Raw genomic sequence first — 22,125 nt, 5'->3', positions numbered from 1 at the left:
ATACAATTCTCTTTTCATCCACAAGGAACTGTTTGGCATTTCCACTGAATATTTGAATATGCTTTGAAAAGGAAAGTGTGCTATGAATGTAATGTAGTGTTATGCCACAATCTTAAAAAAAAACCTCCTGCCTTGCCTGTCACCCTAGCTGTTATGAAGGGTGAAAAATGAGGATTATGGTTCAAAGCTAGACCTGAGCAGGAAAGTTCCCGAGAGACTTATATCTGACAGCCAAACAAGTGGAAGTAGAATGGTGGTTAAAGTGTTAGTATAGTAGCTCAGGGAGAGAATACAGGCTCTGGACTCAAGTCTCAGAACCTGAACATTCTCTCTCTCTCTCTCTCTCTCTCTCTCTCTCTCTCTCTCTCTCTCTCTCTCTCTCACAGACACATACAAATACATACACACATGTAATTGTGTTTTTCTTTTTTATTGTATTTTATTGTCGGAATAATATGTAGAGGGATTACAGTTACATTTGTCAAGTAATGGGTACATTACTTCTCAAACCTTGATACCCCTTCTCATGCTTTTGTCCCCCTTTCCTTTCCCCATAATTTTGTTTTTCTTAAGAGGGCATTATGTCAGACACGGGTGGCTCATTGCTGAAATCCAACCTACTCAGCAGGCTGAAATCTGAGGACTGAGATTGGAAAGTCTGTGAGACTTATCTCCAATTATCCATCAAAAAGGCAAAAATGGAACTGCGGCTCAAGTGGTAGATAGTGCTGCTAGCATTAATCAGAAAAGCTCAGGGACAGTGAGCAAGGATTAAATTCCAGCCCTAAGTTGTAGCACACATACACACACACAAAGAGGGCATTTAGTTTACTCTTCTGGATTCCCATTATTTCAGGCCCCTTGGCTCTAATACTTACAACAGTGAGTGGTGAAACTAAAAAAGGCAATCAGACCATCCCAGTTAATGATGATGAAACAGAGAAAGGGAAACCTTTATACATGGTTGTTGGGAGTATAAATTCATAGTCATTACATAATTGTATGGAAGTTCCTCAATAAACTGAAAATTGAGCTGTTCTATTGAGCAGCATTCCCAATATTACATATATGCCCACATGAAATGAAATCAGCATGTTGAAGTGACACCAGAACTTCTATTAATACTTCAACACTAGTCACAATACGTTCTCTAAAGGTTCATCTGTACACTAGTAGACAAAGAAAATTGGAGTAGGTCTGAAAATGTTTGGGAAATATAGAACTTGTGTAGCATGAACAATGCTTTGGGTTCTATCTCTATCACTGAAAAAAACATGGTGTATATACAAAATGGAATATTATATACCTTTGTTTTATTCCAGTGCTGGGGCTTATGCTCAGGGACTGGGCTCTATTCCTTAGCTTTCTATGCTCAAGATTGTTGCTCAGCTGGGTGTGGTGGCACACGCCTGTAATCCTATCTACTCAGGAGGCTAAGGACCGCAGTTCAAAGCCAGGCCAGGAGCTAAAGTCGGTGAGACACTTGTATGCAATGAACCACCAGAAAATCAGAAGTGGCACTGTGGCTCAAGGGATAGGACAGTAGCTTTGAGCAACAGGGCTCAGGGACAGTGCCCAGGCCCAGAGTTCAAGTTCCATGACTGACAAAAAAAAAGACTGTTGCTCTATTACTTGAGTCACAGGTTCACTTCTGGCTTTTGGTAGTTAATTTCAATCTTCAGATTTCTGTCTCCTGAGTAGCTAGGATTATAGTGCCTGACTCTATTCACAGTTAAAAAGAATAAATTTATAGCCAGGCATCAGTGATTCAGGCCTGTAATCCTAGCTACACAGGAGACTGAGTTCTGAGGATCATAGTTCAGTTCCCAGCCAGGGATGGAAAGTTTGTGAGACTCTTATCTCCAATAAAATACTCAGAGAAGGCTGTAAGTGGCACTGTGGTAGAGCAATAGCTCCTTGAGCACAAAAAGGCCCAGGAACAGTGCTTAGACCCTGAATTCAAGCCCCACGACTCCCAAGGAAGAAAAAGAAAGAAAGAAAGAAAGAAAGAAAGAAAGAAAGAAGGAAGGAAGGAAGGAAGGAAAGAAAGAAGGAAGGAAAGAAAGAGAAGAATTAGTCCAGGTGCTAGTGGTTCATTCAATCCTAGCTATTCAGGAGGCTGAGATCTGAGGATTTCTATTCCAAGAGAGACTAGGCAGGAAAGTCCAAGATTCTTACCTAAAATTAATTACCAAAATGCCGGAAGTGGAGCTATAGCACTACTTGCAATTGATAGCCTCAGGTGCTAGAGTGATAGCTTTGATCTGAAAAGCTCATCCCAAGACCTGCACACAGACACACACACAAAGAAATGAAATCTTGTCTTTTGTAACAACATAGATTAACAAGGGGATGTTTGTGTTATTTTAAATAAGTCAGACACAGAAAGATAAGCATCATATGATTTCACTGGTGTGGAATCTAAAACAGGCTGATTTCATAGAATTTAAGAGCAGAGGGGGACTGGAGAAAAATTGCTCAACTGGAACACTGGCACAATCAGATAAGAACAAGTTCTGCTGTTGTATAATACAACCATGCGAATATGCTCAATAATAACACATCATGTATCTCAAAATAGGGGCTTGATGTAGTTATACACATCTATAATCAAATCTCAGCACTTTTGAAGCTGGAGAATCAGCTAGACTCAGATAACTTGGCCATTTGGTTTTTATCTCTGTGTTCATCAGTGTGTGTGTGTGTGTGTGTGTGTGTGTGTGTGTGTGTGTGTGTGTGTGTGTGTGTGCTCACGTGCATGAGCACTGGTCCAAAGCCTTAAACTCAGCTCCTGGGTGCTGTCCTGAATGTTTGTCCTCAAGGCTAGAGCTCTATAACTGGTACCACAGCTCTAGTACTGGATAAGAATGTTAAGACTTTCCTGCTCTGGCTAGCTTCTGTAAGGATTGCTAAAAGGAAACTACCATGTGGTTCAAGAGAAAAGAGAGAAGGGGGAGAGAGGGGGAGAGGTGAGGGAGAAAGCAAGAAGAGAGAAGAGAGAGGGAGGGAGGGCAGAGAGAGAACACAAACTGCCTACTGGCATATGATGGAGGGATGTGGAGCAAGAGGGCTTATGTACGATGTCAGGGGGTGACAGATTTGTATAGGTGAGGGCAGATGCGGAGATGACCTCAAAGGATGGAGAAATCAGAGCCTGAGGGACCTTTTACTTCCCCAGGAATGCCTGTTACCTTGGTTACAGGTGCTTGGTGGGGACTTAGAGGGTGTACAGGGAGAGAGCCATGGGAAGAGGCCATTTCTCCTTAATGGACCATCTTCAAATGGCAATCCTCAGATCTCAGCCTTCGGAATTGCTAAGATAACAAGTGTGATCCACCAGCTCTTTGTTCTCACTCATTGTTGATGTGAAGACTAGGGTGAGAATACTTTTGAGAACTTTAGAATTCTATGTTCCTCAAGAGTGGACTTAGATATCCTATATCTGACCTCATTTGGCTTCTATATCTACCACACATCCGTTCACCCTAGTACTAGGAATTTGTGATTTCATTTTTTAGGATCCCTATATCCCGATGGCTCTTCTGGACACATGAAAGCTGATGATTCCGTTCCCCCGGGAGGCATCCATATCTACAATTGGACTGTTCCAGAAGGCCATGCACCCACTAATGCTGACCCAGCATGCCTCACTTGGATCTACCATTCTCATGTAGATGCTCCACGAGACATTGCCACTGGCCTCATTGGACCCCTCATCACCTGTAAAAGAGGTACAGGCCTCAAGAATGGGCTATGGCTGTAGTTTGAGTTGTGTGGGGGAAGGGGTCATATAGTTAAACTACCTTTATATTGGGCAATCGCCTGAGGACTGTTAATTCAGTATCCTTATTTGATAGCAAGGAAAACCCTGCCAAACTCCCTTTGTACCATTATTTCTTTTCTTATTTCATTATCTTTTCTTATTTAAACATGAAACAAAATGAAAAACATACAAAGGATTTTTCTATTTTCTTTGTGTGTATGTAGATGCTTCAACTCAGGATCTGAGTTAAATCCTTTAGCATTTTTGCTGAAGGTTGGCACTCTACCTCCTGAGCCACACCTCTGCTTTTCTTGTTTCTTAATTTGATTCCTAAAAATATTTATTTATTTATTCATTTATTCATTCATTCATTCATTCATTCATTGTGCTAGTCCTGGTACTTGAACTCAGGGCCTGAGCACCGATTTTGGCATTTCTCAAGACAAGAGCCCTACCACTTGAACCACAGCACCACTTCTGGCTTTTTCTACATATGTGGTAGTGAGACATCAAACCTGGGTCTTCATGCATGCTAGGCAAGCACTCTATTACTAGGCCAAACTCCTGACTGACTTTAACTTTTAATAATTTTATTTATTAACTTCTTGCTTTCTACTTCCAGCTTTTTTCTATGTATGTGGTACTGAGGAATTGAACCTGGGTCTTCATGGATGCTAGGGAAGCACTGTACCACTAAGCCAAACTCCCGGCCCCCTTAATTTACTTTTGAAACTTAAAATTATTCTTACAGCTAGGCACTGGTAGTGCACACCTCTACTCTTAGCCACTCTGGAGGCTGAGATCTGAGACATATACCTCAAAGCCAGCCTGATCATAAAATTCAGTGAGGGGGGCCGGGAGTTTGGCCTAGTGGTAAGAGTGCTTGCCTAGCATGCACGAAGACCCAGGTTCGAATTCTTGCTACCACATACATAGAATACGCTGGAAGTGGTGATGTGGATCAAGTTGTAGAGCACCTAGGCCTTGAGAAAAGTCCAGGGACAGTGCTCAGGCCATGAGTTCAAGCCCCGGGACTGGCAAAAACAAAAGTTAGTGAGACTCCTATCTCCAATTATATATCCCCAGAAGCTTGAAGTAGAGCTGTGGCTTAAGTGTAGAGTGCTAACCTAGAGTACAAAAACTCAGGGACGGTACCTAAGTCCTGAGTTCAAGCCTCAGACTTGCACTAAAAAAACTCCAAAAACAAAAAAAAACCCTCCAACATTTTTATGCTGGGTGGCAAATCATTTTGTACGGAGGGATATGGTATAGATTTAGATATGGATTGAGAGTCTGGCTCTCAGGATTGAAAACTGAATTTGGAATGAGGTGTATTCAAGGAGTAATTAATTAGACAAGCCTGAAGATCAGAGGGTTGCACGCATGTAGTCAGGTACAAGTAGTAGGTTGAAGGCAGATCAGGAGAGTGGGAAGGAAATAGTCTAGGTCTTATAGATTCCATTTTGAAGTCATGGGTTCAACTTTGTTATTTTCATCCAGAAATTTGAGAAGTGAGAAGTAGCATAAGAAGGCCCCCATCTGTTTTTCTGTTGCTGGCAGATTTTTTAAGGCTCCCTCACCTTTCTTTTTCTTTTTTTGCCAGTCCGGGGGCTTGAACTCAGTGCCTAGGCACTGACCTTCAGCATTCTCAAGGCCAGCACTCTACTGCTTGAGCCACACCACCACTTCTGGCTTTTTCTGTGTATGTGGTACCGTGGAATCAAACCCAGGGCTTTGTGACTGCTAGGAGAATGCTCTACCACTAGGCCACACTCCAGGCCATTCCCTCTCATTTCTTCCTATTCATTGTTAGATGTCCCCCTTGCAGTTTATGTTGCTAAGGAAAGGAGATTCCCAAGGATATCATTCTTTTCTCTTTTTTTATTGTTGTTAAATAGTTGTACAAAGTTTTCTTTCCATTCAATATAATAGTTTATGAGTACAGTACATCTTGATCAATTTCACCCCATCAGCATTCTGTCCTGTCTTTAACAACCTCACTCACCCTCTTGAGTTACCTAGTCCTATTTTCATATATGTCTATTGATCACACCCTTTCTACTACTTCCATTTACCTGTCTAACTCCCACTGTAACCCCTCCAACCCATGTTCCAGATTCTTCATACATGTTTGGGTAAACTGTAAGTTAGTTGTTCAAAGGACTTGGAATCCCCCATTTGAATCTCCCCACAAATATCTCATACTTTTAGCTAGTATGTTTGTGTTATATATGCTTTTATATATGTTCTAATTTATTAAGGGTACATTTCATTCTTGCCCTAGGAACCCTGGGTGGAAACTCTCCTCCTCGGCGGCAAGATGTGGACCACAATTTCTTTTTGCTCTTCAGTGTGATAGATGAGAACCTTAGTTGGCACATTGATGAGAACATTATTACTTTTTGCACAGAACCAGCTTCAGTGGACAAAGAAGATGAAGACTTTCAGGAAAGTAACAGGATGCATGGTGAGCTGGGAGAAAGTGGTTACATTGTGACTGTGGACCTTGGTAAACAGTTTCCTCTGTACCTAGGATTTGGTGGGTGCTTTCATATCATGTGTCCTTTGTGCATGTACAAGGACCCCAGACTCAATGACATTTCTGTTTTATTTTGTGAGGACATCAGTTTCCATTATGGGTCAGATAAATGGTAAGCTAAAATTTTAACCCTTGCTTTTGCTTTGAAAACCTTGCAAATTTGAAACAATTCTCTAACTTTGTGGAAAGAAATATTTGCTTTCCTGCTAACTGGCCTATAGTCTTCCTATGGTGCATTTGGTTTATGTCTATATTAATTACATTAAAATAAAGTAAAGGCACGAAAGCCTCAAAGCATGAGCACAGAACTGTTTTGTTTTGTTTTTTAAGTTGATTTTAGTGGTTGGTTCCATAGCTCAGGTGTTAGAGCACTGGTCTTGTAAAATTAAGTTGATTTTGTGTTTATTAATGAAGGAAGCAATTTGCTTACTTTTGCCAGCAGGGGTGGGCTCCAAGAAGACAGCACCAAGGATTGCTGAAAACTAAGAGGGAAGTTATAAAATATAGTTTATACAGCTCAAGTTTCTCTTGGGTCTTATAGCAATTGATTATGACAGCTAAGGTAATTAGTCAACTAATGTGACATTTGTCCTGTGGACACTTTAGAAGGAAACCAACTAGATAGGAAAGATGAGCGTGCAAAATAACCCCATATCCGTGAGTTTGTCCATTGCTGGTTTTCAACATTGACTTTACCACTTAATAACTGTGGTATTTGGAGTGAAATATTTTCACCTTACTGACCCTTACTTTTCTAATTTAAAAAATTAAGACAAATGATTTTTGCCTATTTCCCGGAGCTATTTGTAGCATTTAAATGAAATAATGTCTAGTCATCTGCTAATGGCTTCCATATGAAGTCCTAGCTATTCAGGAAGATGAGATATAAGGAATACAGTTCAAAGCCATCCTGAGTAGAAAAATCACCGAGATTCTTCTGTCCAATTATCAGCAGAAAGGTGAAAATTGGTGATGTGGTTCAAGTGGTAGAGTACCAGCCTTGTGTCAGAAAGCAAGGGGAGCACAGGAGTTTCTGAGTTCAAGCCTCAGTACCAGCACAAAAGAGTGAGATAATGTATATAGTTAGTATAGCATGCTGTTTAAAGCATCATTTTGTGTGTGGGGGGCGGTCATGGAGGTTGATCTCAGCCTGGGCGTTATCCCTGAACCCTTCCCTGGGCCTTGGTGTTGTCTTCAGCTTAAGGCTACCACCCTACCCTTGAGCCAAGCCCCACTTCCCGTTTTCTAGAGGTTAATTGGAGACAAGAGTCTCAGGTCTTTTGTGCCCAGGCAGACTTTGAACCTCAATCCTCAGATCTCAGCCTCCTGAGTATCTAGGATTAAAGGCGTGAGCCATGGTGCCAGGCCATTTAAACATCATCTTATTTTGATATATGGTAAGGCTTTCTCATTTTTTTTGTTACAGGCTTGAATTCAGGGCCTGAGTGCTGTGGTTGAATTTTTACTATTAAAAAAAATTTTTTTTTGCTTAAGGCTAGCATCTTACCACTTGAGCCACATGTACACTTATAGCTTTTTTGGTGTTTAATGGGGGTAAGAGTCTCATGGTCTTTTCTTTTCCACAACAAGAGTCCTTAGATCTCAGCATTCTGAGTAACTAGGATTACAGGCGTGAGCCACCAGTGTTGGATTTCTACCATTTCTTTTAAAAATTTTTTTTTGGTCAGTCAAGGGACTTGAATCTGGGCCTGGGTGTTGTCCCTGAGCTCTTCAGCTCAAGGCTACTGCCATACCCCATGAGCCACAGCGCCACTTCTGGTTTTCTGGTGGTTAATTGGTGATAAGAATCTCACAGACTTTAGTGCCTGTTCTGGCTAGACTTTTCGATTTCTGTCTGCCATTTTCTAATACTTTATTACCTCTGATGTTTCTTTTGTAGCAATCAATGGCTTTGTCTTTGGGAACTTACCAGAGCTGAGTATGTGTTCACAGAAGCGTGTAGCCTGGCACTTGTTTGGAATGGGCAATGAAGTGGATGTCCACACAGCTTTCTTCCATGGACAGATGCTGACTACTCGTGGACACCGCACAGATGTGGCCAACATCTTCCCTGCCACCTTTGTGACAGCTGAGATGGTACCCCAGGAGCCTGGCACTTGGCTAATTAGCTGTCAAGTGAACAGTCATCTTCAAAGTAAGATCTAATATTTATTATGTTTAGATTGTAAGTGACATTATTAAGGTCAACAGAGTGCTGGGTTTCTGGCTTGAAACAATAAGATAGTCTTCCAGTTTACATTCTGGGTATAGTGAAACACTAGACATAAGTCAGGGTAGTTTCTTTCTTGGCACTGCCACAAACTTGCTAAGTAATGTTAATCACATTTTTCTGGATTTAGATTTCCTTATCTTTTTTTTGCCAGTCCTGATTTTGAACTCAGGGCCTGAGCACTATCCTTGGACTTTCTCAAGGCTAGAGCTCTACCACTTGAGCCTCAGCACCACTTCCGGCTTTTGTCTATGTATGTGGTACCAAGGAATCGAACCCGGGTCTTCATGCATGCTAGGCAAGCACTCTACCACTAGGCCAAACTCCCGGCCCTAGATTTCCTTAACTTGCATACAAAGTTGCCTTGGAATGGACAGGTAGACATTTAAGTTACTCTTTTTTTCCTCTGAAAATTCTAACTGAAACCTGAAGGTCTAATACACAGAAAGCAAGGGAGACATTAAGGACAGTAGATTAAGTAGTGAAGGATAAATGTAAGGGCAGTGGATCTAAGTAATCATAGGTTAACATAGCTAAGAGAAGAAATGGTTAGAGTGCATAATACATTGAGGAATATCCAAGAGGATGAAAAACATGTGAGGCAGTGGTAGAGTACTAGATAAGTGGTTAGAAGATTTGATATGTAGACTCAGATCTTATGAACACAATGCAGTGGAACCTTGGTGTGGGGGTCCTTTGTTCCCGGTCCCTCTCTACTAGTAGGGGGGATGGGGAAAAGACACACCCCGACCAGGCCAAGCCGCGAGAGGAAGGGGCCCACTGTCCTCCTGCACTCAGCCTTCTTACCCTGGAGCACGGACAGAGACGCCACGCAGCTTCATCAAGGCAGGAAGATCTGTCTCTCTCTATTCCCTAAATCCCTCCTCCTTATATTGGGTGAGGGAGCCTATCAGTATACAAGATGGACAGGACAAAGAGGTCCACGTGTTTTATCCCTACTACAAGCCTCAGCAGAAAATCATTAGACATGGCGTTACTCGGCCCCCAACACCTTGGTATCTATATGTTGATGACTCCAAGGAGAGTGCCGTTGAGAAAAAAATCCCATGAATGTACATAATGTATAAAGTTTAGTGCTATACTATAGATGCTTGACTTATTTTTCCCATAATGCTACCTGACTTCTGCTAAAGGCATGCCATCTTACAACGGATCTACTGGCTTCATTTTGTTACTTAATTGCATCATGCATCCATTTTTGGCTTATGAGGAACACTGTAAGTTTTGCTTTGCTATTGAGTCCATTTGCTTTTTGGGAGACAGATTTCTCACAGAATTAAATAATGGCATAGAAACACTCAGCACATCCCACTAGGATTTAAGCACAACTGACAATGAGGCGGAAGTGACAGAGTTTTCAAATCAATTGAATTATGTAATGCATGGTGGGAATTTCAAAAAGAATCAGAAATTTTTTTAAACTGTGGTTGGTCAGAAGCATATGTAGTAAATCTATAAATAAAGTGGACTTATTTTATATGACTTTGGGCAAGTCTTTCTCCATTTCTCTGGCTCACTCATTTGTCATCTCTATAAAATAGGATATCTCTAAACTTATCCTCTGCTGTTACTTTTCCAGAATTATTTAATGTATGATGAATTAGGGTATTAGAAAAGTATGTGAATATGTAAAAGTGGTTATGTGAGCAGCTAAAGTGTAGGATTAGATAATGAATCTTGGGTAGTAGGTTTGAGTCAATAGATGTCCATTAAGTGTGCTTTATCAGTTAGGATTGTACTTGGTCTCAAATATGTCTGGGTAAAAGAGTGGATGTACCACAATTAATGCAACAAGCATCAATATTGGAACTAGGCAATCCTACATTCAAATCCTACTTCTTCTGCTTGCTTAACTATGTTCGGTAAGTCTTGATACATACTTCACAAACTGTAATGAGGTTTCAGAGACTTAATGTGAATTGAAATCTTGGAGGTTCGAAGGGTGATATGAGCAAGATAATGAGCAGAAGAAAATGAGAGCTCAAGGGTTGTACTTAAGGGATGAGAACTTAAATGTCAGCTCAACCAGTAACTACCTTTACAATCTTGGGCAAATCACTAAATATTTTTTTCTTCATTTTCAACAGGGGATATGAAAAGTGTGTTTCACAGAGTTTGGGGGGAGATGGATTGAGATAAAATGTAAAGCACTTGATGCAGGAGTTGACACATTTATTTCAATAAAAATCTAACAGCCCTTCCTTTCCTTTTAGACTTTTAACACAGAATTTTTAATCTCCTGGATATCTTGTGAGAATCAAATAAAATAATGCAGCTGAAAGACCTGCATAAGTTGCTAAGGAAATATAGACAGTACCACTTATGGCATTCCACATTTGATGACATGTTTGTATCCTTTAGGCAATAGCTTGGAGTTTCATTTCCATATATGGTGGATGGCTCATTTTAGGAACTTTTCAGTTTATAAACAATTTTACTCTTTTAGAATTGATGTTCCCACCAATCCCATGATATGGATTTCCAAAGGAAAGAAGCTCAGATTGAGGAAGTGACTTGCCTGCTGAGCAAAGTATAGTGGTCATGGTCAAGCTTTAACTCAGTTCTCCTGACCTAAGTCTCTGATGCTATTACAATGCGAGCTCTTTGTGGAGGCAACAATGAGGATCTGGTAAATGTGTCAGTGGTGGTATGGAGTAGGCAGAGATACTAAATTCCTAAATGAGCTTGCTTTCTCCCAGCCAGGCTCTTAAGGAATGAAAGGAAGCGACCTATTTGGTACAGGGGTCAAGAGACTAATGGAGGGTAGGCGAGAACACCAGGAGAAGGAACAAGTAGAATCCTCCATGTAGAAATCCTGGTTGAGTGGGACCAGCTATGTTTTTTTTTCTTCTTCCAGGTGGTATGCAGGCCCTCTACGAAGTCAAGTCTTGCTCCGCAGCTCCTCCTGTCCGCCAGCTCACAGGCAATGTTCGAAAGTACTTTATTCAGGCTAATGAGATTCGATGGGACTATGGCCCTTTGGGGCGTGATGGGAGTACTGGGAAGAGTTTGAGAGAGCCAGGAAGGTAAGGGGCAGAGGCTCCTTCTTCCTACTCTGCCCAAAAACCAATTCATCACCTCCCCAATCTCTTGTTTCACTAGAGGATCAAACTTATTGGCTGGCTGGCATACTATTACCCATGTTCATATGGACTTCTGGGAGAACTTGCTCCCTGGTATTAATAGGTAGCAAGTTTATTTTCCTATATTGTATTTTTTTTGCCAGTCCTGGGCTTGAGCCCAGGGCCTGAGCACTGTCCTTGGACTTTCTCAAGGTTAGAGCTCTACCACTTGAGCCTCAGCACCATTTCCGGCTTTTTCTATGTATGTGGTACTGAGGAATTGAACCTGGGTCTTCATGCATTCTAGGCAAGCACTCTACCACTAGGCCAAACTCCCAGTCCCTATATTGTATTTTTAATTGCTCATATGATAATATGCTGCACAGAGGAGTTACAGTTTCATAAGTCAGTTAATAAATACATCTCTTTCTGGACAGGGTCACCCTTTCCCTTGCTCTCTCCCACTGTTTCCCTTCCTTCCCATTCAAAAGTTGCATAGTTCACTTTCAACATAATTTCGAGTGAGTACTGCATTTCGGGCTGCATTTGTTCACCATTTTTTAAAAACTTAATTTTATTGTCGGGGTGATGTATATAGGGGTTAGTTACATATGTAAGGTAGTGAGTACCTTTCTTGCCAAACATTATTAACCCTTTCCATGTTTTTCTCCCACTTCACCCTCCCATTCCCTCATTCTCTGCCCCTCTGTGTTGAAAAGCTCATTTCTAACATGTTTTCTTGTGAGTATTGCTGTTGTATTGGTTGACACTTTGTCCTTTGTCTTACAATTTTTTTCCTTTCCTTCCCTAATTCAAGTAAATGTAGATATAATACACCAGGTAACAAATCAGATACAGTGAGAACAGGGGCTAAATCCTAGGGGGGCGGGGCAAACGAAAGAAAAAATAAATAACTTGTCCCTCTATTTCAATGCCTGTTTAAAGTTTATGTTTCAAAGTTATGTCATATCTCTAGTAAGAGCTCCAAGCACTGGTTGAGAGGTTGGTCCTGTTGTAATCCACGACCATGTTCACAAAGGAAAGTCATTAATTAAAGCATCTGTTCTTCAGCTGTTCTTTATTATATCCATCATTTACCACCTTATGTTCTTTTTTTGTAATCTGAAGGAGGCATTAGAGCAGAGGTATAACAAGCACTCTGTAGCTATTCCACACATCCTTTTGGAGGAATTTCTCCAAGTTCTCCTGGGCTCTCCCTGACCCAGCGGTGGAGATGATAGTGCAGGAAGGCAGTGCTCTACTTAGTTGCAAGGCCTTATTATATCAGTTCATTGGGAAATTGGTGAGGCCAGTTCCTTCACAGAAAATCACTTGATAGATAACAAGGAGGAAGGGTCCTTGAGCATCTTTATCATGCTTATTCTTTCAGTAGTAAGCAACTGAGTGCGTTTGCAAGAAATTTAAATTAGTGGGCTGGGAGTGTTGCTTAGTGGTAGAGTGCTTGCCTAGCATGCATGAAGCCCTGGGCTCAATTCTTTAGTACCACGTACATAAAAAAAGCCAGAATTGGTGCAGTGGCTCAAGTGCTAGAGTGCTATCCTTGACAGAGCCCAGGCCCTCATTTCAATCCCCAGGACTGGCAAAAAAAAAAAAGAAAAGAAAGAAATTTAAATTGCTATTTGCATTTTAGGGTGCCATCTAGAATTTCCATATTGGCTTATTTATTTACTAGGCTTTCATATTAAACTGAAGATTATTGTTTTGAGACTGGTTCTCCCTATATTGCACAAGTTGACCTTGAACTTGTGGACTCAAGATAATTCCCACCTCCACCTCCCGTGTAGATGAGACTACATGGAGAGGGCTACATGTGGGTGGATTACAGGTGTGCACCATCACACTTAGCTGAAAGTAGGCTTGATTAAGGAACAAAAAAGAAAGCAAAACTGGTTCTGGTATATAGAATTTTAAACAAGAATATTCTAGCCTACTGTAAAGAGAAACTCTACTAATTAAGATTATGGTGTTGCCAGGTCAGGTGCTTCTCTTCTCAGATTCTCCTTGATTCAGGCAGAAAGATGCCAGGGAAACTGAGGAGTGGAGGTCTTGATTATATAAAGCTCTATGCACATAGATTCAGCATTTTAACAACAGTAGCATTCCATAAAATATTAGCATCTCTTCACATCCTGTCCTCCATTAACCACACTCCATCCATCAGTGGTTTCACCCCATTCATTTTTTTCATATATTTTTTATTGTAATTAATAGAAGGGTTACATGATTTTTGCCAGATAGATGGTGCATTACCCATTCATTTTTCTTGTTCTTCAAGGGTGCCCATTTATACCCTATCTAGATAAAAGTGGCATTTGACTAAGGATGGCCACAAAAGGCCACATATGCACACTCAATCTCAAACTTAAGGTACACAGGACTACAATTATGGGGACAAAACTCGACTTACTCCTTCAAATACCTTGCAGTTGGAGGGATTACCTTCTTGGTAATAACTTCCCTGTCTTTTGTAAGATTCAAGCATTAGCTGTAGATTTCTCAGTGATGGTGTCTCCAGAAGAGGCATCTTCGCTGGTGGTAGTTATCCTAGATAATCTCCAAAGTTCTCTTAACCATAAAGATCCATAACCTGGTGGCAATATGGTTGAGATGGGGGTCCGTTTGAAACTCACTGAAATAATATTTTTTTGACCTTATGTGCAAGTGCCTCAGATAAATTCTTCCAGAAGAACTCTACCCGGATTGGAGGTAGTTACTGGAAAGTTCGATATGAAGCTTTCCAGGATGGATCATTCACTGACAAGGTGAAGCTAGAGGAAGATAAACATCTTGGAATCTTGGGTAAGGATGATGATGATTATGATGGTGTGTGTGTGTGTGTGTGTGTGTGTGTGTGTGTGTGTGTGTGTGCGCGCGCGTGCCAATCCTTGAGCTTAAACTCGGCTCCTGGGCATTGTTGCTGAGATTTTGTGCTCAAGGCTAGTGTTCTAGTCACAGCACCATTTCTGGCCTTTAGTGGTTAACTGGAGACTTTCACAGACTATCCTGCCCTGGTGGGCTTTGAACTGTCACCCTCATATCTTAGCTTCCTGAATAGCTAGGATTACAGGCATGAGCCACTAACGCCCGGTTCATCATTACCATTATTATTATTATTATTATTATTGTTACTATTTGTTGGTTGTGGGGCTTCAACTCTGGGCCTGAGGTTATCCCTGAGCTCTTCCGCTCAAGGCTTACCCCTTGAGCCACTACGTCACTTCCGGTTGTCTAGTGGTTGGAACCACAGTATTGAAGGGTATAGAATATAGAAAGGTTAGATGTGGTTTATTTTCTAGGTGGAACTGGGACATAAAATAGTTAAAATACAAGAAAATTTGGAAATGAAAATAATGTAATGAGCCATATTCTGGGAATAGTATGTGCTAATTGATTCTATGTCTGAAAATGGCCACCAGGTTTTATGTTAGCTGCACAGGGAGATGTCATGAAGAAAATGAGTCCTCTCTGGGAAAGAGAGATGGTGATGAATAGGATGGAGTTTTTTTTTTCCAGTCCTGGGCTTGAGCTCAGGGCCTGAGCACTGTCCTCGGATTTCCTCAAGGCTAGAGCTCTACCACTTGAGCCTCAGCACCACTTCTGGCTTTTTTCTATGTATGTGGTACCTAGGAATTGAACCGGGTCTTCATGCATGCTAGGCAAGCACTCTACCACTAGGCCAAACTCCTGGCCCAGGATGGAGTTTTTAATTGACTGGGGTTTAGTGCGGATACCCAGTCTTCGAGCAGAGGTAGATGCAGTATGTGTTGAAACCAAGCTAGAAACTCTGACCTATGTTGAAAGCCAATCTAAGAACCCACGGCTGGCTAAGAGTGTGGCCTAGTGGTAAAGTGCTTGCCTAGCATGCATGAAGCTCTGGGTTCGATTGCTTTGTACTACAGACATAGAAAAGGCCAGAAGTGGTGCTGTGGTGCAAGTGGTATAGCAGTAGCCTTGAGAAAGCCCAAGGGCAGTGCCCATGCCCTGAGTTCAAGCCACAGGACTGGCAAAAAAAAGGAATAGGGTTAAGAGTGAGGTGAGCTGAGGTTTTAGGTAAGACCTGTCAGGAGATGCCGCCATGGGAGCTTAGACAATGGTTTCAGGCATTTGACAGTCAGAGAAAGTCCTGCTCTTAGGTTATGCCTCTGCAGCCATCTGAATTTGGTCAGTTCTATAATTCTACCTCTCTGGGTTTACATTTCCTTATCTGTGAAATGGAGGTAATGACTCCTGCCATGTATGCTTGAAAATGATCCTTGAGTATAAAAAATAAGATGATCCCTAAGAATCAATATGAGATAATTTTATAGTACTTTCAATAACTCTAAATAGTAATATAGTTGGAATGGACTGTCATTATTTTGAACTGAAGAGTACTCTACTGTATGCACTTACCTTCACTTCTATTTTCTTTCCTTCTTCCTTCCTCCCCTTCATTCCTTCATTGTCTCTTTTTTCTGATCCTATCACTTGAGCTCAGGGTCTGGGCCTTTTGTGCTCAAGGCTAATGCTCTACCACGTTGAGCCACAGCTCCAATTCTGGCTTTTTAGTAGTTAATTGGAGATAAGAGTCTCATAGACTTCCCTTCTGGCAGTGGCTTTGAACTGCAATCCTCAGGAGGCAGAAGTCCCTAGGATTTTAGGCATAGGCCATGGGCAACTGGCTCATTCTCATTCTCATTTTCACTGTCTCTCCTTTCCATTCCCTAGGGCCGGTGATCCGGGCTGAGGTAGGTGACACTATCCAGGTGGATTTCCACAACCGAGCCTCACAGCCATTCAGCTTGCAGCCGCATGGGGTCTTCTACACGAAAGACAGCGAGGGCACAGTGTACAATAATGGTGAGCAGGCAAATTCTTCATGAATGGGGGCTGTTAATGAGTACAGAGGTCTTGGGGGAGAAGGAAATGGGGGGTTTGGAGGGAGAATGGGATATTATGTTTGATGGGGCAGAATGAAGGATGGTATCCTCGTGAATCAGAGCTAGGCTCAATAATAAGCGAAAGCCTTTTAAAAACATGTTTAGGGGTGGGAAATGAGGCTCAGTGGGAGTTGGTACCTAACATACCCAGTGTTCTGGATTGAATTCTCAGCAACAAATTAAAAAATTATATTTACATGTAGTCTTATTAGAAATTGCCATGGACAGTTTGATGTATATTTTTGTCTGTGCTTGTAAACATGTTTATATTTGAAGATAAGGGTTAGTAAGTTTATGTATAGCTTTTTGCCATAAATTAATTTTTTTTGCCAGGTCTGGGCCTTGAACTCAGGGCCTAGGCACTGTTTTTGAACACATTTGCTCAAAGCTAGTGTTCTCCCACTTGAGTCACAGCACCTTCTGGCTTTTTCTGAGTATGTGGTACTGAGGAATAGAACCCAGGGCATCAGGCATGCTAGGTGAGCACTCTACAATTAGGCTATACTCCTGGCCCCCAATTATTTTTTTTTTCACAAAGCAGTTTCACTGTGATATTTCCATCCAAATGTACAATGCATTTAAATGAAATTCACTTTCTCTTAATACAGTCTTAACTTCTGCACCCCTCCTCCCTTTTTTGCCAGTCCTGGGTCTTGAACTCGGGGCCTGAGCATTATCCTTGAGCTTTCTGAAGGCTAGCTCTCTACCACTTGAGCCACATTGCCACTTTTGGCTGGAAAAGCCATAAGTGTATTTTCTTCCCCTCACTTTTTAAGCAGTGCTAGGAATTGAACTCTAGACCTCACACTTACTAGGCCATTACCAGTGTCACTTCAGTCCTGTTTTGTGATTGTTGTTTTTGAGATGGGGTCTTGCTTTTAGTCTGGGCATGTGTAAAGATTAAAATCCACCTATTTTAGGCTTTCCATTGTTGCTGGGATGACAGGTGTCTGACATTGCATTCAGCTTTCCTTCATTGAGCTGTAGTCTTGTGGACTTCTCTGCCCAGATTGAACCTGGAACTGTGGTCCTCCCTATATCAGCCTCCGTTGTACTTTAGATTGGCAGGCATGCATACTGCGTGCAGTTATGGGATAAGAAAAAGGGGGTTGTGAGGTTTTCTGCTTGGGATGCTCTTGAACCAGTCTCTCCCTTGCCTTGGTTTCTCAAGTAACTAGGATTACAAGTGTGAAATACTGATACCTAGCCCTTCACTTCTTTTTTTTTTTAATGATTTTTTGTACTGGTCCTGGGACTTCAACTGAGAGCCTGGGTGTTGTCTCTGAGCTATTTTGCTGAAGGCTAGCACTCTACTATGTGAGCCACAGATTCCATTGTGGCTTTTTTGGTGATTAATAGGAGATGAGTGTCATGGACTTTTAGGTCTATCCCTTTTAATCCTGAGGTCCTATGATTTAAGAAAATTGAACTCTAAGGAAATTGAAATTCCCCCAAGTGAAATAGCAACTCACGGTACAAGCAGAAATCAAAGTCTAGTATCTTAATTCCTAGACCAGGCTCTTTTCAGTATTCAGTATGCCATGCTGCTGCTGCTCCAAAAAATTGCAGTCCTTATCGTCTGTCGTTGGATCCAATGATCCTCACTTTAGCCAGTGTGAATAATGTGTCTCCTGCTTTTCCCTGCAGGCTCAATGGGCTCAGGATTGGTGGCCAAGCCTTTTGAGAGAGTTACATATTACTGGACAGTCCCTCCTCATGCTGGTCCCACTGCTCAGGATCCTGCCTGTCTCACCTGGATGTACTTCTCAGCTGTGGATCCTATAAGAGATACAAATTCTGGCCTGGTGGGCCCCCTGCTGGTGTGCAAGGCTGGCACCTTGGGTGCAGATGGCAAACAGGTGTTGTAAGGGTATTAGCTGGAAGGGAGCTGCAGCTGGGTTGCTGGATATGAATTCAAGCGTATCTACATTCTAGAAGCAAGGGAATAGAAATAAAGCCAAAGCAAGCTGTTTTGTCAGAAATTAATAATTGGTGACTTTCTACTTTTTAGACTTGTTATTTTTAAAATTCATAAACACATCTTCCTTAGCTTGGGATCCTACCTAGTTCTTATCCTCCTGTGACATTTCTCTCACCCCACTCCTTTCTTTCTCTTTGTTATCCTGCCTCACCACTTCAGTGACCCTTAAAACTCACCCTAAATATCCTTTACTATTTGTTTCTCTCCTTTTTAAAAAAATGTAAACAGAATAGGTTTATTTAGAAGCCAAATGAAAGAAAGATGAGTTACAAGTGCAGACTCTCTGGATACCTGTTTTTCTCCTTTTGTATGTAATATTTCTAACTATGCAACCATGGTCCAGTTACTAAATTTTTGCCTCATATTCTCATCTATAAAAACAAAGGGTGAATAAAGGAAGATAATTTTTTGGGTTTCTGTGAGATTATTGAGAACAACCCATATAAAATGCCTAGCACAGCATTTGGCACATTGTGTGCATTAGGTAAATGCTAGTGGTGAAAATAGTAGCTATTATTATTTCTTTAAATTTGTATTTGAATTTCACCCCTAAGCCATCCTTGGCTTTCCCAGTCATCTTTTCCTAGCCCTTTCCCCAGTGCCCACAGGACTTTCTCTTGCCACATTCTGTTCACTCTCGCCATCCTCTTTCTGACATGCCTCCTCTTTTTATTTTTACTTTTTGTGGGTCATGGGGCTTGAACTCTGGGCCTGGGCATTGTTCCTGAGGCTACCACCCTAACCCTTGAGCCACAGCCCCAGTTTTCCTTTTATATTGATTAATTGGAGATAAGAGTCTCATGTTCTGCTTGGGCTGGCTTTGGACCTGGATCTTCAGATCTTTGCCTCCTGAGTCACTGGGATTACAGGAGTGAGCCACTGCATTCGGCTCCTCCCCTTATTCTTGTCCTTTCACTCTGGCTTCCTTTTTCCATCTGCAATTTTAAGCTCTGTGGGAAAAACCTGCCTAGCAACCACTGCAGCTCTGGCAGGAGGTGTGGGCTTGGCTCTGAGTCTGGGAAAGGAAATAGGAAAGGATCCAGCATCTGGGTCTGCAACTACACAGTGCACTACTGCTGAACCCACTGTCATTCCTCTCTCTGCTTTCTTCCACCGGACCTGCAGAAAGGGGTGGATAGAGAATTCTTTCTTCTCTTCACTGTGCTGGATGAGAACAAGAGCTGGTATAACATCATCAATCAAGAGGCTGCTATGTTGGATTCCTCATTGCTCTCATCAGATGTCAAAGGCTTCCAGGACTCCAATCGGATGCATGGTATGGGTCTACTTTTGCCCTGGGTATAACTAAATGGCACAAGGAAAATCTTTTTTTTTTGCCAGTCCTGGGCTTGAGCTCAGGGCCTGAGCACTGTCCTTGGGTTTTCTCAAGGTTAGAGCTCTACCACTTGAGCCTCAGCACCACTCCCGGCTTTTTTCTATGTATGTGGTACCGAGGAATCGAACCTGGGTCTTCATGCATGCTAGGCAAGCACACAAGGAAAATCTTACCCTGAAAATAAGCATAAATGATCCCTGAAATATTTATGTCATTGATCAGATTTTTTTTTGTTGTTGATCATGGGGCTTGAACTCTGGGCAGGGATGATGTCCCTGAGCTGTTCATCTCAAGGCTAGAGCTCTATCACTTTGAGCCATAGTGCCACTTCCCCTTTTCATGACTGGTCTGCATTTGAACCATAATCCTCAGATCTCAGCCTTCTGAGTAGTTAGGATTGTAGTCTGGATAATTGATCAGCTTTGCCCAAGAGACAGGTTAGACGAGGGATTCAAACTAAGAAAATAGGAATTCTTGGACTTAGTCCCTTCTTGTGCTGTGCCCTGTGTTCCACAGTATGGAGAGCACAAGAAGGACATATTGTGAAATGAGGATTGTATGCAAGGCATCTTCTAGACAGTGCCAAGTGTAAGCTGGGCATTAGCCCAAACATTTTTGTTGGTTGGAGCTGGCATGGACTGAAAGGCCTCGTGCCTGCTAGGTATGTCCTCTATCACTGAGCTACACCCCCAGCTCACCTTCTAGTTTGGGATCCTTCTTCTCTTGGTCCCATATCCCATACTTCAGCCAAGAGGGACACTTTTTCTCCCCAGGTACATACATTGTACTTAGCTGATTGCATACCGGGGTGGTGCTCTGTCCTCCACTTGAAAAGCTTCTTGTTACACGTTTGGCTTCAGACAGTGGAAATTTTGCCCATTCACTAAGGCTGTACTCAAAAATTACCTATTTCTTGTCAGGCATTTCCTGACACCCTCTTTTGGACCCGATGGCACTTTAAGCTTAGGCAGATCATTTTAATAGCAAGTTCCATACACTCCTCCATACTGTGAGTCAGGTGTAGCATGGCTTTTGACTTTTGCTAGAGTATTTTTCTGTCCATTGCCTATCTCTATATATTCTATGTTGTCTAATATATAATAGATATTCCTTGGATTAGTAAACTACCAAATGAGTGGGTGGATGGGTGGGTGGGATTATGAATGGGAGGGCATTCACTCTTGGATGGGTGAATTTAAGTGGGGAAACTCCAGCACTTTGCAATGAGATGAAAGTTGTAACACCCATAGGCAAGTATAAAAACAATGCAAGACAGACTATAATTAAGCACTAAGTTGTGTAGAATAGCTTTTAAGTACAGAGAAGGAGAACATTAATGAGGAACCATCAAATGAAAGGATTCATAGAAGAAGGGAGCACTTGAGCTGGGGCTCCAAGACTGCTAGAACATTCTAGGCCGAGGAAACAGAATTAAGTTTAGTGACATTCTTATCAGCATCTTCACGGATTATTAAATAGGAAGATACACTGAGGCTGACTCCCATGGAGTGGAAAACTTGAAAGCGTGAGCTTTAAGCAGTCCTCCTTGTATTTGGTTGGGGGTTATTGTAACAAGACCATGTATTCTGTCTTCTAGCTGCACCTCTTTATTCACATCCCACGTAGTTCATCATCTGAATAAATAAGACAGTCTCCTGAGCCAAGTTAATTCCCATTTGTTGACCACTGAATTGATACCAAGCATCATTCAAACCACTCAGACAGTCATAGACACAGGAGATCTTTTTCCTGCCAGGCCAATCTAGTGCATAGGATTTGCTGTAAATCATTGACTGGCCTCTGGGGTAAGTGATATTGCAGAAATTTGCAGGTTAAATGGCTCATGAAAATCAGAGGTCAGGGAAGGACCCTGTGTCACAGAAAAGATGCTATTTGAACTGGTCCATGATGGCTAAATATTAAATTGCCTTATAGACCAGAGGTGAAGCTTATTCCAGGTAGAGTTTACAGCATCTGAAAAGTCAACAGGTGTTTTCTAAGCACTTTCTGTGCGTAACATCTTCTGGATGTAGTGGCAAGAAGAGCTGATGGGCTGTTTGTGAGAAATGGTGAGAGGACATATAAACTTGAGGAGGGAGTATTAGGGATGAGACATTCAGAAGAGTTCAGAACAAAGAAGATAAGGGCCAGATCTGTGGCAGTTGCAGTGAGGTGAAGATGAGACAGACTGAAAATAGAAGATGGAAACTGAGGGATCACAATGAAAACATGGGGCCAGGAGTTTGGCCTACT

The 22,125-nt window shown here is 41.8% G+C and overlaps 1 protein-coding gene across 1 annotated transcript in view; it reads left to right on the top strand.

Moving 5' to 3' along the window:
- Window positions 1-22,125, top strand: part of Heph (hephaestin) — an 80,795-nt gene that overhangs the window by 4,672 nt on the left and 53,998 nt on the right. Inside the window, exons 4-11 of the mRNA XM_090326732.1 lie at window positions 3,519-3,731; window positions 6,048-6,230; window positions 8,203-8,457; window positions 11,411-11,579; window positions 14,299-14,435; window positions 16,344-16,475; window positions 18,203-18,414; window positions 19,662-19,812. Of these exons, the coding sequence (XP_090182858.1) occupies window positions 3,519-3,731; window positions 6,048-6,230; window positions 8,203-8,457; window positions 11,411-11,579; window positions 14,299-14,435; window positions 16,344-16,475; window positions 18,203-18,414; window positions 19,662-19,812 (1,452 nt within the window). The remainder of the gene's footprint in view (window positions 1-3,518; window positions 3,732-6,047; window positions 6,231-8,202; window positions 8,458-11,410; window positions 11,580-14,298; window positions 14,436-16,343; window positions 16,476-18,202; window positions 18,415-19,661; window positions 19,813-22,125) is intronic.

Source organism: Megascapheus bottae, chromosome X (assembly GCF_031878675.1).
Source record: "Megascapheus bottae isolate mThoBot1 chromosome X, mThoBot2.hap1, whole genome shotgun sequence".
Classification (NCBI taxonomy): domain Eukaryota; kingdom Metazoa; phylum Chordata; class Mammalia; order Rodentia; family Geomyidae; genus Megascapheus; species Megascapheus bottae.
Note: the sequence above shows the minus strand (reverse complement) of the source record. Positions and strands in the feature narration are given on the sequence as shown.